A 14,717-nucleotide genomic window follows, 5' to 3' on the forward strand; every position below is an offset into this window, starting at 1 on the left:
GCTCCTTCACTAACTTAGTGACGGGGGGGGGGGGGGGGGGCAATTAACAAATATCCCTCTGATTCTCCATTTCCTCATCTGTTAAAGGGGGTTTAAGCCTACCTGCAAAGTTGGGAATGAAGATAGGAAATCGAATCAAAACTGTCCAAGTGCCTGACACAGAGGACAAACTGAACATGTTAGAAATGCTCAAATTTGAAACAAGTAAAACCTTAAGTTTGTACATATTTGTTAAAACAAAGAAACATACAAATATACACGTGCTTCAGAATGCCGAGTCCGCCCACATGGAAACAAAAAACCTGTTCGGAAATATTTGCTTTATATAGAAACACAGTATTCATTCTGTATGAAACCAATTTTGACCATCTGATTTGAACAAATTCTCTCCTCCCAAGGCACTTATTTGAGGGCACACCATTGTAACATAGAACTATCAGCATCATTATTATTTTGCATATTTAATACCATGTTTCTTTCTCCCACATAGAATTATCACCCAATAGAAGTCCCTGAAAGGAACCACAGCACATTCATAACAAAGACAGAAAATGGTCTTCAATGTCTGCTTTCCAATATGATGATTCAACTAAAACAGTCGGATTTCATCAGCTGCAAAATCAGAAAAGTGAAAATCAGCCCCTGTGTGCATCATAGCCATGATCATTCACACCTCTACGAAAAAGGGGAGCAAAGAGAAAGATATCTGTTGCTTCTTACCAGGCTTCTATATAACTAACTTTAAGTTACTTTAAAAAAAAAAAAAATCACTTATTTAAAAGACATTCTGCTGCCTCTGATGATGCAAACATTTGGGTGTTTTCTCAGGGCCATCCCTGGGCAAGGCAGACGGCGCATGTGAAACGGAAAACAGTAGCCCTTCCTAGACTCCTGGGGTACGTGCACAGGAGACTTTCGGATTTCCAATCTTGGCTCAGTTCAAAGAAAAAAGGGAAGAGTCCTATCCCTGGGGGAAAGAAAAATGCAGCCTACTTCAGGGCATGCCTTTCAGTCCATTCAAGTGTTCACGGCAAGTCCTCCTGGCTCCTCCTTGCAGGATCCCTCTCCTCCATAGACTTCTGTGCAGTCCCTGTGGTCAAAGGGTCTGGGGCTTCCCAAGGAACAACTGTGTCTGCGTATGTTCTGGAAGACAAGCTCTGTCAGCAACCACCTTCGGCCTTCTGGAGCAGATGCCCGGGTTCCAGTGGCTGGAGATCGTGCCCGAAAAGCAAAGACCCAGCAGCCCAGCATGGACGGTCTCTGCAACACTGACGCCGTCTCCACGTAACTCCACACCACTCAAATGTCCTCAGAAATATTAAATCAACTGGACGTGGCTGACTTACTCATATAAAAGGCTTTATAAAATACTCCCTGCTCTTAAAAAAAAAATGCATGTAAACATCACTTCTAAGTCCCTGGCGAACCCTTGAGCCTTTGATCTCCTCTTTCTGACATCTTGCAGTTTTACTTGCTGGGCTTCCTTGGAGGTATCAGTCTTTTTGTTTCTTATTAACGGAGTTCAGAGTCTGAGGCTGCCTCTGAATATGAGCGTGTGGTTTGATTGGCAGAAAGAGTATTATCAGGAGACTTATGATGTGTAAATAAAAATACATGGACCTAGAATAAAACATACACAAAAATTAATTGCACACAAGGATACAAATGGGAAATGTCACACGGATGTGATTCCATCAGTTGCAGTCTGGCAAGTGACTTGCTTCAATCTACCCCATGGAAAACTCCAGTAGGTGAGCAGGCCAGGGATGGACCAAAACCACAGGACTGAGTAGCGCAAACCCATCAGCCCATCTGCTGATAGACCCATAGTGCTGTCCCACTGCCGTAAGCAGACTAAGAACATTAATCCCATGACAGCCAGAATCCCCTAATATTCAAAATACGAGGACACACGGGAAAATGCAAACCCTACATTCTGTTCCCCAGACACAAATGCAACTTCTACTTGAGCCGACGTACTCAAGTGTAAGGGGTTCTTCTCGTGTGTGTTAGGAGCCAGACGAATCCAGATTTTCAAAACCTACTCCATAACTCTGAAAATAGCTTTCATCCAGACTAATAAGAAACAAGTATTGCTTTTAAGTGTGTGGACTTTTATTGCACAAGCGTGGTGTTCAGCACGCCGAGCACAGTGTAGACAAATACCGGGCATATCTGTAAATGCAGGTAATTAGAAACAGCTCACATTTGTACAGTTCTAGAGCCTTTTGGAAAGGCTGAACTTAGACCTTCTCCAATGCTCTTTGATGATCAAAGGAAAAATAATGTTAAAAGGAGGGGGGAAACCCCACAATGGATTCATGTATCATACCTCAGCTTCTGGGATCACAAGTTCAGACACAAAAGAATCCGATAATTCACATAGCCCCTAAACTTGCCCCGAAAATGTCTACATAGTCAAGACTTCTAACAGAAGCTAACACATCTTCACTCACTTATTCTTTCAATAAGCATTTACTCTTTCAGATGTACAAAGCATTAAACTGGGATCTACAAGAAGGCACAGCCCCCATCTCTCTCTTCGGCGGAATGGGAAACAAGACAAGTAGAGGAGGGAAGGGTCAGTAGTCCTCTCCCCCCCGCCCACCCACCGAGCTGAAGGACACGTTCCAAAACCCCCAAGTGCATATCTCAAACTGTGGATAGTACTGAACCCTCTATATGTTTTTCCCTATAGGCACCTACCTATGGTACAGTTTCTGAATTAGGCACAGGGAGAGATTAACAATAATAATGAAATAGAACAATTATAACCATATACTGTAATAAGTTATGAGAATGTGGGCTCTTCTCTCTCAAAATCCAGGACAACAGTCCTGTACTCACCCTTCTCGTGATGATGGGAGATAATTAAATTAGTAGCGTGCGGCTACTCCTGACCTTCTGACCTATATACATCAAAAGGAGGGTCATCTGCTTCCAGAGAGCCACTGACTATGCATAACTGAAACCATGGAAGGTGAAACTGGGGATAAGGGGGCTCCTATAATTGAGCCAGCCCCAGGTAAGTGAGCAACTCAATTAGTGTCTAAACCAGAACACGGAGAATGAAAAAGTTCTACAGACAGACGCACTGGCTCAACAGGTGTAAGCTAGAGTTCTCCACAGGCACCCTAGCGCACCTATGTACTTTGTTCTTGCATCCTGCCACAACCCTTCCTATGCGGCCAGATCGATACTGGAACAATTAGATTAAAGCCAAGTATTTTGGGAGTCAAGGGAAAAATATTTCATTCCCTTTGCAAAGTTTAGAAACTTATTCTGACATGGCATATTTTTCTAAAATTTTAAGAAATATTTCATCTTTTTACTATGGCAAAACTCAACATTTATTGAGCACACTAGGGCTGAACTAGGTACCCCAGAGGCACGGATGAATAAGGCATAGCCCCCACTCTCAAGGACTTTGTTATCTGCAAAAATGTCTGTACGAATTCTAACATCCTCACACACTGAATTTAAGAAGGGGTCATCTACTTAACGTATATGGATTTGCTTTTCAAAATGAGTTCACAGAAAGGTTCTGCTATGAACTAAATATGATGGTATTTGGAGAAGTAGAGGTAATCTGGTCAGGGTGGGGTCCCCATGATGGGATTAGTGCCTTTATAAGAAGATAAACAGAAACCAGAGCCAGAGCTGTCCCTCTCTCTCTCTCTCTCTGCCAGGTGAGGGCACAGAGAGAAGGCCAGGAAGAGCGCTTTCAGCAGAAACCGAATCTGCAGGCACCTTGATCTTGGACTTCCCAGACTCCACAACTGTGAGAAAGGTGTGTTGTTGAACTCACTCAGTCTGTACTTAGTCCTAGCACCCCGAGCTAAGACAGGTTCTTTCATAACACATTTACGTGTTCCCTTGAGACTCATTTACAGCTTAAAGATTAGGTAGGAATTTAAAGCTATGAAGGCACGATAGATTGAAAACTGACTCACTTAAAAATCACGTCTGAAATGTAAATGTTGAGCAGTGAAGGACAGGCTGGGAAGGGGATTTGCATACACCTGCCATTCACTGTGGGTTTAGAATTAGTCCCAGGTGGGGAACAGATGTAGAAGGCAACCAGACCCTCCTCCACTAAAAGATAATTCAATTTTCATTTCTTTCATCAGGTTCAGTGATTCTCTTAGGAGAGGCTGAAAACACTTCTTGAGACGCCGAAAACACTTCTTGAGACGCCAACTAGGATCGCTGCTGGCCACATGTGGCTATTAAAAGGAGGTGAAATTGAAAATTCAGTTCCTCAGTCACACTAGCCCCATTTCCAATACTCCGTGGCCACATGCGCTGTGGCTGACACGTCAGCTGGCATTTCTGTCACTGCAGACACTTCGAGGGGACAGGGCTGATCTGGGTAGGGAATGACTGTGTGTGAGAAGAAACGGAAATCTACTTAGGTAACGATTTGATTCTTCCCCTGGAGCCCCTGCGTGTAGGAATCAGCATACTTTAGTCGGTTAAATGCGTGTCATCTCAAACAAATCCTTATTTAGCGTGACCCTCGGCCAGTTACATTCTTCCCAAGTAGCTTCTCCTGAAGAAATGTTCTTTCTACTGTTCTGGCTGTAAAGGGAACTTTGGGTCTGAAACTCTAGTCCAGCTGAGTTTTGTTCAATTCCCCTGAGCTTCCTCCAGGGATAAACAAGGATAGTGATACCTGCTTCTCTCTCTCTCAGCTCACTGCTGTGTACCAGAGTCGATGTTCTGCCAACACTCTTGGTACTTGGGGCTTCGGGACACAGCTCTCCTCTTAGCACAGGGAGCCTTTTCTATGCTGTTTCCTGTGTCTGGAGCATGGTGCAGAGTGCTCCACCCCACCCGCCTTCCTCCCCTCCTGTCTCACACTACGCCTGTTTCACGCCCTCTGCAGCCCCCAGGTCTTAGCTCAAATGCCACTTTCACCCAAAAGCCGCCCTGGATGTCCAGGCTGAGTCAGATCTTTGTACCATTCACTCAGAGAACGCTCTCAGTGTGTATTTACCAATTTGCCCATTAATGCCTATCTCCATCAGGCTAGCCCCTCCGTGGGACTGGGACTGATTCCTATATTTTTCTCGCCACTTTATCCCCAGCTTCTAGAACGGTGCCCAGCAAACAAAAGGTATTAAATGGTTTTGAGTTGAATGCAGCCATTTCTGCTATCACGTGAAAAAAAAAAAAAAAAATCTCCCATTCAGCAGTACCATGCACTTAAAATACTGGGTCAGACAACTCAAAACCCGTGAGACCCTGTAACCAGAGCACTAAGAAAAACAGCACCTAAGCCGGGCAGATCGCTCGATGTTAAAAATGTAGAAGACCAGAGAGGGCAAATATTGGCCAGAGGGCACAGAGACGAGGGGAAGGAAGATGGAGCTGTGTGCAAGGCACGGGAGGGGGGGGACTGCCTTCAAGGTGGGCATGGAGGAGGAAAACCGGCTGAGAGCCGGGGCAGAGCAGGTGTGTGGGGGGGAAGGGGGCAGGGTACCTCTCAGAACAGGGGGCTCAGTGAAGGGACCCGCAATGTCAATGTTCTTGCTCTAGGGCTGAAGGGGCTCGTGCCCCCCCCCTTCTGTAGCAGCTTCACTGAGAGCTCTTGTGCTGAAGATTAGAATTCTTTCCCACTATTCCAGCATCCCTTGTCTAGAAACATCTGTATATAAACCAGCTCAACTTCCACGTTATACGGACATAACTTCTAGGACCTAATTGGTGGTACAGAAACAGACTTCACTAGTATTATATATTTCCTTCACCTTCTTTTCCTATAACCTGGGGTGGGGGGGTGTCTCTCTACTTCCAGGCCTTGCTATCTGTATAGTGAGTAGTAAAAGCTGCTTTGATCATTGCTGACCAGTGCAACAACTACCAGGATCTCCCCACTGATGAACAGGGTATCCTTGCACTGTATGCACTGGAGCCTAGCTACGATTTCAGAATAACCTATAAAAGCCCGTGCAAGCATTCCATACTACAAGTCAGTGTTTTACCAAGTACAGACAATATGCCAGGCACTGGGCTCAGCTCTGCACATTTACATCATTTCAATCCTAAAACGGTGCTTTGTGATAGTTTAGTCTATTCTTAACCTCACGTAGAGGTGAGAAAAGCCAGGTAAGACAGGGTCATCCCTTGCCACAGGTCACACAACCCGTTGCCAACAGAAAAACACTACATCAACCTGAGTGAAACAATAAAAGTAAGCAATAGGTTTACAGTTCCACAGGACCACCGGGGGCTGAAGATAAAGGCCTGACGCCCTTTCCTTCAAGGCCTCTTGTGTCTGGTCTGAGCCATCTCATCCCTCCACCCCTGCAGCTCACACCATAAATCCTCCATGTGCCCATCAGCGCTGCCCACGTCTGTCCTGTTCTCAGGATGTCCCCCGAGACTCCAACATAGCCTGACCCTGGGAAAAAGAGGCAAGGGCAGCACATTCACCCTCTAGAGTTTATAATCAGATCTAGCCCTTCAAAATTCATGGTCCTAGCATCCCTTCAGTATGGTAGGAATATCTGAAAGGCTTCCCGCCAACTTCATTCGGATATCTTGCTATGTGTTTGCTGGGATCCCTGGGATAACCCTTTCCTCCCAGAGCTGTCTATGGACATTTTCATTTCGAAGCTGTATTTAGACATTCTTAATTCGGAGTGATCGAGTCACCCACTCCCAGGTCAAACACAGAGAAAACACGAGTGTACGAAACGGCAGTTGAGAACAATGGAAACTCACTTGTAGAGGCTGATGGTTGGCTCAACTGCCAACATAACAAAGGGTGCGACGGTGTAAGAGACGGACAGCTGAGTGACTGCCCAGGTGACCACATCGTACACAGCTTTGAGGGCTCTTGAGGAAAGGAAGTAACGCCTGCAGTTGCTCCGCACCTGCAAGCCAAGGAAGGCATCAGTTTGTGCAGGAAGGCCGTATACTTCAGCAACAGAGGCGATCAAAAGTACCCTTATGGTTTTCACTATCAAAATATATATTTACATCCACTGTAGACAATTGTTCAAAGAACTAAGCAAAAATATTTTTTTGACCTCTCCTTAGAGAAAAGCAGTTTATTAACTTGGCACGTATCCTTCCAAGCCTTTCTCTATTTGTACATATCTGTATTTGTATTTTCATTGATTGGTGGCACAGATTGATTTTCTAGCCTGTTTTTTCATTTAGTAACGTATCAAAAATCTTATTCCAGGTCAGTAAATAATAATCTGACATAATTATGGAAAAGTTAGTCTTGGGAGGTTTTTTTGGTAGGCCTTTTGACATATGGGACTAGATTTGCCTCCGGAAAGACACCTCATTCCCTGATCCAAGAACCAAAGGCCCAGCTAAAACAATGGCTGGCTTAGAGGTAGGTTAGCCCCAAAGCAGGAAAGGCTTCCTGAGGCTGCCTTGGTAGGTTAAAAACTCCTTCTTGGACAACACCACCAATGAAATTGGAAGGATTATTAGAAACTTTTATCAACAGCTTTATGCCAATAAATTAAGCAATCTGGAAGAGATGGAGGCCTTCCTGGAAACCTATAAACTACCAAGACTGAAACAGGAAGAAATTGATTTCTTAAACAGGCCAATTAATTATGAAGAGATTGAAACAGTGATAAAAAACCTTCCAAAAAACAAAACACCAGGACCGGATGGTTTTCCAGGGAATTCTACCAAACATTCAAAGAAAAAATAATACCTATTCTCCTAAAGCTATTTCAAAAAATAGAAACAGAAGGAAAGCTACCAAACTCATTCTATGAGGCCAATATTACCTTGATCCCCAAACCAAAGACCCCCATCAAAAAGGAGAATTACAGACCGATTTCCCTAATGAATGTGGACGCCAAAATCCTCAACAAGATCCTTGCTAATAGAATCCAGCAGTACATTAAAAGGATTATCCATCATGACCAAGTGGGATTCATCCCTGGGATGCAAGGGTGGTTCAACATTCGCAAATCTATCAGTGTCATAGATTTTATCCAGAAGGAAAAAGCCAAAAATCATATGATTCTCTTGATAGATACAGAAAAAGCATTTGACAAAATAAAGCATCCTTTCCTGATTAAAACCCTTCAGAGTGTAGGAATAAAGGGTACATTCCCCAATCTCATAAAAACCATCTATGAAAAGCCTACAGCAAATATTCTCAATGGGGAAAAGCTGGAAGCCTTTCCCTTAAGATCAGGAACACGACAAGGATGCCCACTCTCGCCATTATTATTCAACATAGTACTAGAAGTCTTGCAACAGCAATCAGACAAAAAAAAAGGGATAAAAGTTATCCAAATCGGCAAAGAAGAAGTCAAAACGTCTCTCTTCGCAGATGACATGATACTCTATATGGAAAACCCAAAAGAATCCACTCCCAAACTATTAGAAGTTATAGAGCAATTCAGTAATGTGGCGGGATACAAAATCAATGCTCAGAAATCAGTTGCATTTCTATACACGAACAATGAGACCGAAGAAAGAGAAATTAGGAAATCCATCCCATTTACAATAGCACCAAAAACCATACGTTACCTTGGAATTAACTTAACCAGAGACGTAAAGGATCTATATTCTAGAAACTATAAATCACTCTTGAAAGACACTGAAGAAGACACAAAAAGATGGAAAAATATTCCATGCTCATGGATCGGAAGAATTAACATAGTTAAAATGTCCATGCTACCCAGAGCAATCTACACTTTCAATGCCATCCGATCAAAATACCAATGACATTTTTCAAAGAACTGGAACAAATAGTCCTTAAATTTGTATGGAAACAGAAAAGGCCCCGAATCGCCAAGGAACTGTTGAAAAGGAAAAACAAAGCTGGGGGCATCACAATGCCAGATTTCGAGCTGTACTACAAAGCTGTGATCACAAAGACAGCATGGTACTGGCACAAAAACAGACACATAGACCAATGGAACAGAATAGAGAACCCAGAAATGGACCCTCGGCTCTTTGGGCAACTAATCTTTGATAAAGCAGGAAAAAACATCTGGTGGAAAAAAGACAGACAGTCTCTTCAATAAATGGCGTGGGGAAAATTGGACAGCTACATGCAAAAGAATGAAACTTGACCACTCTCTCACACCATACACAAAGATAAACTCCAAATGGATGAAAGACCTCGATGTGAGACAGGAATCCATCAAAATCCTAGAGGAGAACATAGGCAGCAACCTCTACGACATCAGCCACAGCAACCTTTTTCATGACACATCTCCAAAGGCAAGAGAAACAAAAGATAAAATGAACTTGTGGGACTTCATCAAGATAAAAAGCTTCTGCACAGTCAAAAAAACTAAGAGGCAGCCCACAGAATGGAAGAATATATTTGCAAATGATACTACAGATAAAAGACTGGTATCCAAGATCTACAAAGAACTTCTCAAACTCAATACGCGAGAAACAAACAAATCATAAAATGGGCAGAAGATATGAACACTTTTCCAATGATGACATACAAATGGCTAACAGACACATGAAAAAATGTTCAAAATCATTAGCCATCAGGGAAATTCAAATCAAAACCACACTAAGATACCACCTTACGCCAGTTAGAATGGCAAAAATGGACAAGGCAAGAAACAACAATTGCTGGAGAGGATGTGGAGAAAGGGGATCCCTCCTACATTGTTGGTGGGAATGCAAGTTGGTACAGCCACTCTGGAAAACAGTGTGGAGGTCCCTTAAAAAGTTAAAAATTGAGCTCCCCTATGACCCAGCCATTGCACTACTGGGTATTTACCCCAAAGATACAGATGTAGTGAAGAGAAGGGCCATATGCACCCCAATGTTCACAGCAGCATTGTCCACAATAGCTAAATTGTGGAAGGAGCCGAGATGCCCTTCAACAGATGACTGGATTAAGAACTTGTGGTCCATATATACAATGGAATATTACTCAGCTATCAGAAAGAACGAATTCTCAACATTTGCTGCAACATGGACGGCACTGGAGGAGATAATGCTAAGTGAAATAAGTCAAGCAGAGAAAGACAACTATCATATGATTTCTCTCATCTATGGAACATAAGAACTAGGAAGATCGGTAGGAGAAGAAAGGGATAAAGAAAGGGGGGGGTAATCAGAAGGGGGAATGAAGCATGAGAGACTATGGACTCTGAGAAACAAACTGAGAGCTTCAGAGGGGCGGGGGTGGGGGAATGGGATAGGCCGGTGATGGGTAGTAAGGAGGGCACGTATTGCACGGTGCACTGGGTGTTATACGCAACTAATGAATCATCGAGCCTTACATCGAAAACCGGGGATATACTGTATGGTGACTAACATAATATAAAAAGACATTAAAAAAAAAACAAAACCAACTCCTCCTTGGCCCCGCGTTCAAGATAGAGCCTGAGCTCCATCCCTTCGGGACGCATGAGCGGTATCAGCGCATAAGACACTTCATTACTGAGTTCATTCTCCTGGGAATCCTGTTCTATCAACCCTTTCTACCCCCTACCTACCTCATTTGTGAAAAATATTTCCAGGCCATCTGAAAAGGAAATCAGTGCTTTTATACCAACTGAGATCACAGAGCTAAAGACATCTTCAGGAAGAATACTCTGGATATATTAATAAACAAAATTCTGGTCCTTGTTTTAGTTTGTCCTGGCCATCTGCTCTTTACTTTTATAATCTAAGTAGGTAGATAAATGGGAGAAGAGAAAATGTGTTCTTTGCTACCCGTGTACAATATATACTTTATGACTCATGCTGATGAGTGTACTTTTAAAATAATCAATTATCATTCTTGTTCACACATCTATTCTAGCAAGCATTCACCTAAGTAAAACAGGAGTTCTGTGGGGAAGGGACTCCTGTTCACTGTCGTATCCCAGTGCCCAGAACCCAAACTGGCACATAGGTGGGCTCCTGAAATATTCATAGAGTACATGAATTCAAGAATGAGTGAACAGCTCTGTTGGAGCTCCTAAATTCACATCCAAACTTCGGTTTGACACATGTCATTAAAAATTCCTGGCACTAGGGGCGCCTGGGTGGCTCAGTCGTTAAGCATTTGCCTTGGGATCGAGCCCCACATTGGGCTCCTCCGCTGGGAGCCTGCTTCTTCCTCTCCCACTCCCCCTGCTTGTGTTCCCTCTCTCACTGGTTGTCAAAATAAAATCTTAAAAAAAAAAAAAAAAATTCCTGGCACCTGAATAAGGAAAGCCACAAAACACTATTTGACAATCAGCACACTGAGCTGCAATTAACATCAATGCTTGTCTCATTCTTTAAGGACAAGCATATTTTTTATGTCTTTATCACCCTGCTCTACAACCAGCAGATGATAGGAACACTCTAGGACAAATTGAAGCCTACCCCAAAAACCCAGAGAACTGAATTTATAAAATTCACGAAGAATTTCACGTAAAGTAATTTACTGGATCAGGCATGACAGCATGAAAAGTTAGAGCAATCTCTAACAACACAGTTCCTACTGGCTGCAGAGACTGATTTCTAAGCTTAGGATAATGAACTGAGAAGTGATGATGAGAATAAGGAAAATGAAGCCTACAGAGCCTCAATTACTAATCTTCATCTGTAATTGCTAGACTTTCTGTTTAATGATTAAAAATGTTTTCACCTCTATAAAGATGGGGCCCCTGGGTGGCTCAGTCAAGCATCCAACTCTTGGTTTCGGCTCCGGTCATGATCTCAGGGTTGTGGGATCAAGCCCCATGTGGGGCTCCGTGCTCAGCACAGAGTCTGTTTGTCCTTCTCCCTCTGCCCCTCCCCCTGACTCACACACTCGTGCTCTCTCCTCTAAATAAATCTTTAAAAATTTTTTTTTCATCTGTTAAGGTATTAAACATTCATTATTGCTAAAATTCCTTTTTGCAAACACCGTCTATAAATAACATGAAAATAGTTCATCATTTTATGGCCAAAAATTCCTATACATCGAAGTATTTCTCTAATGGCAAACATAGAGGCATCAGATTATTAAGGAAAAGCTCCTACAACCAAAAGAAGCTTACCGTTCTGGCTGCTACTGTGACGAGGATTCCAGTTAAGAAGGTAAAATAGTATCCAGGATAGACACCATGCCACAAGGCAGACAAGACGAAGGTTAGCACCGTGGGGTACCATGGAACCCGTTCATAGCATACTCTATGAAGACAGGAAGATACGAGTCGCAGGTCAGACATACTAGAAACGTTTACCTACACTTCCATCTTCAGACCACGCAAAAATCACCTGATCAGTCCACTGTCTGTCAGGGATTTCAGTGCCATCCCAGCTGCCTGAACTCCATGTCCTGAATGCTATCAGACAGGCAATTCACAGTCCAATCATTTGGGGAGTGGAATATGAAGTTTTAACCTCACGAACAAAATGATCTAGAAACATCATACTATGTCTACTAAAGTCCAAGTGGTCACTCTACGCAGTAAGAGCTCCTGCCTTGTGAAGCTTACTCCACCAATACCCTGATCTACTGGGAATACATACGGGTAAGTGCCACTAGCACGATGAATGTTAAAATCAGGAGAGCATCTTTAGACACAGATATCCTCATGTAGTCAAAGTTAATTCATCTTTCCAGCCTAGCCCCTATGCCACCTAGCTAGCTGCAGACCCTTTCATCTCTCTTGGCAATGACTCCAGCACAAAATCAGTGTGTCGGCTACATGACTTTTCAGCTCTTACAGTGTCCGTTGGATTATAATCCATGAATTTGCTTTAAAAAGTGATAGTGTGAGGATTTAGAACTTGTCTGCAAATACCTTGGAGATCTTTGACTCTTGGTTGTTTATTAAAACAAATTCAATCCACAAAGCACCAATGGCACTTATGTGGTTTACTAAACAAGAGGACCCAAATAAAAAAATAGGAATTCAAATAGTTAACACCTCTCCAGCTGTGTATGGGTTGTTAAAAGTAACCGATTTGAACCCAAACTAAGGATTATGGCTCCCTTTTCATATAAAGAAAGAGAATGCATTTGGAGAGAGAAACATAGGACTGGGACACCACTTGCAATGTTTCTTTGACATGGGGTAGTTTGCCCAGGTATTTGTTTCTTACCCTCTGTATCTTTTTGTACAAATAAGATATTTCATCTTTTAAATGATGCTTTAATATTTTTTTTCATTTATTATGTGCTCACATTGTTCAGTCATCTTAGAACATAAACTCCTACTGGAGACAGTAGGACTCTTGGTACATTGGGATTACCCAATTTACAGAAAGAGAGTTTTATGCTAAAATTATTGAAAAAATACGGGGCGCCTGGGTGGCTCAGTTGGTTAAGCATCTGCCTTCAGCTCAGGTCATGATCCCAGGGTCCTGGGATGGAGTCCCGCATTGGGCTCCCAGCTCAGCAGGGAGCCCGCTTCTCCCTCTCCCTCTTTACTACTCATCCTGTTTGTACTCTCTTGCTCTCTGTCAAATAAGTAAAATCTTTAAAAATAAAAAATAAAAATTGACAAAATTAATAGCAATAATAGGTGCAAATTTTCCAAAATTGCGTGTTCAGATCAACTTCCGGACAACAGTGCATGAGCTTACCTTGGACGTGTTACTATACATGGTCTCTTACCCCCATGTTGTGACCCGTGAAAAACACTGTGGATCAAAAACAGAATCTCCAGCCTGATAGTTTCAGACTCTCCCTGCACTCATATGATAGGAACAGTCACTAGCTAGAGTTTGTTGCTTCAAGGATAGCATATTGTTAGTTCCGTATTACGTCAACTTTCCAATTTTGGAATGTGTAGGGAAACAAAAGGACGGAGAAGCAGGAACAAAGAACACAAAGTTAAAAAGCATAAATATCTGGGGTACTAAAAAGCTTTTAATACGAGGGATAAATGGAGATCGTCAGCGATTCGATGCTGACATTGACCCTCCTTGACGTCTGAGCAAGGTACCCTCCTCTAGGGAAGCGGCAGCACAACACAGAGCCTGGCTGTTGGGGCTCTTCTCTAATCCTCATTAGCTGTGTGACTTCGGGCAAGCGACGTAACCTCTCTGTGTTTCACTTTCCTCATCTGTAAAATGGGGCTAACTACCAACCACTCATGGGATTGCTATGCAAACTGAAACGAGAGGCTGATGCCCAGGAACGGCACTATGAAGTGCTCCACTGTGACCTTCTCACATCACTACTTTCTACTTTTCCATTTCCAGGGCATAGATGTTACTACAAAACAAAAGTGTCGGGTGACAGCATGACGGGCAGCGCGGCCGCTCGTCTGGTGACTCCCATCTAAACATATCCCAGTGCCATGAGGAATGAGGTCATTTGTATTTTTCTTACCGCTTTAGCCAAGTAGCTGTCTGAATATTCCAGTTTTCTAAGTACATTTTGAAACTTGTGGCAGTCTAGAAGGAAGAAAATAACACCTATCATTAGCTTTAAAAATACCCCAAGTAATGGAAAGTCGTCCCCAGAATTTCCCTGGTGGCAGATGAAATGTGCTATTTCAATAGAGACTCCTCCATCGAGAGTAGATCAGCTGTTCCGTCCTACGCAGGAAAATTTTCTGGTATTTATAAGATTTACTTTGCACCAAAACTTGGCTTGCAAAGTCTTCATTTCCCTCAAAATTTATTTTCAAATTATAGGAAAGGAATGTCTTGTAGGTTTTTCTTCCACTCCGGTTAAAAAAAAAAATTTTTTTTTTCAGTCATCTGAGTTTTAAAACTAAATACTCTAAAAGGGGCTTTGCCACCGGAAAAGTTTAATCATGTCAATTTAGGGCCTTTCTGAG

At 42.7% G+C, this 14,717-nt stretch overlaps 1 protein-coding gene across 4 annotated transcripts in view; it reads right to left on the reverse strand.

Moving 5' to 3' along the window:
* Positions 1-305: 305 nt before the first annotated feature.
* Positions 306-14,717, reverse strand: part of MBOAT1 (membrane bound glycerophospholipid O-acyltransferase 1) — a 107,894-nt gene continuing 93,482 nt past the window's right edge. For all 4 annotated transcript variants that reach the window (XM_045795724.2, XM_087858094.1, XM_087858095.1 and 1 more), the window contains 4 exons: positions 14,264-14,328; positions 11,979-12,111; positions 6,730-6,881; positions 306-1,620 (listed from right to left, as the gene is read on the reverse strand). In XM_045795724.2, coding sequence (XP_045651680.1) covers positions 1,494-1,620; positions 6,730-6,881; positions 11,979-12,111; positions 14,264-14,328 — 477 coding nt within the window. In that variant the 3' untranslated portion in view covers positions 306-1,493. The remainder of the gene's footprint in view (positions 1,621-6,729; positions 6,882-11,978; positions 12,112-14,263; positions 14,329-14,717) is intronic.

Source organism: Ursus americanus, chromosome 32, assembly GCF_024610735.1.
Source record: "Ursus americanus isolate L20-20 chromosome 32, mUrsAme1.1.p, whole genome shotgun sequence".
NCBI classification, from domain to species: Eukaryota; Metazoa; Chordata; class Mammalia; order Carnivora; family Ursidae; genus Ursus; species Ursus americanus.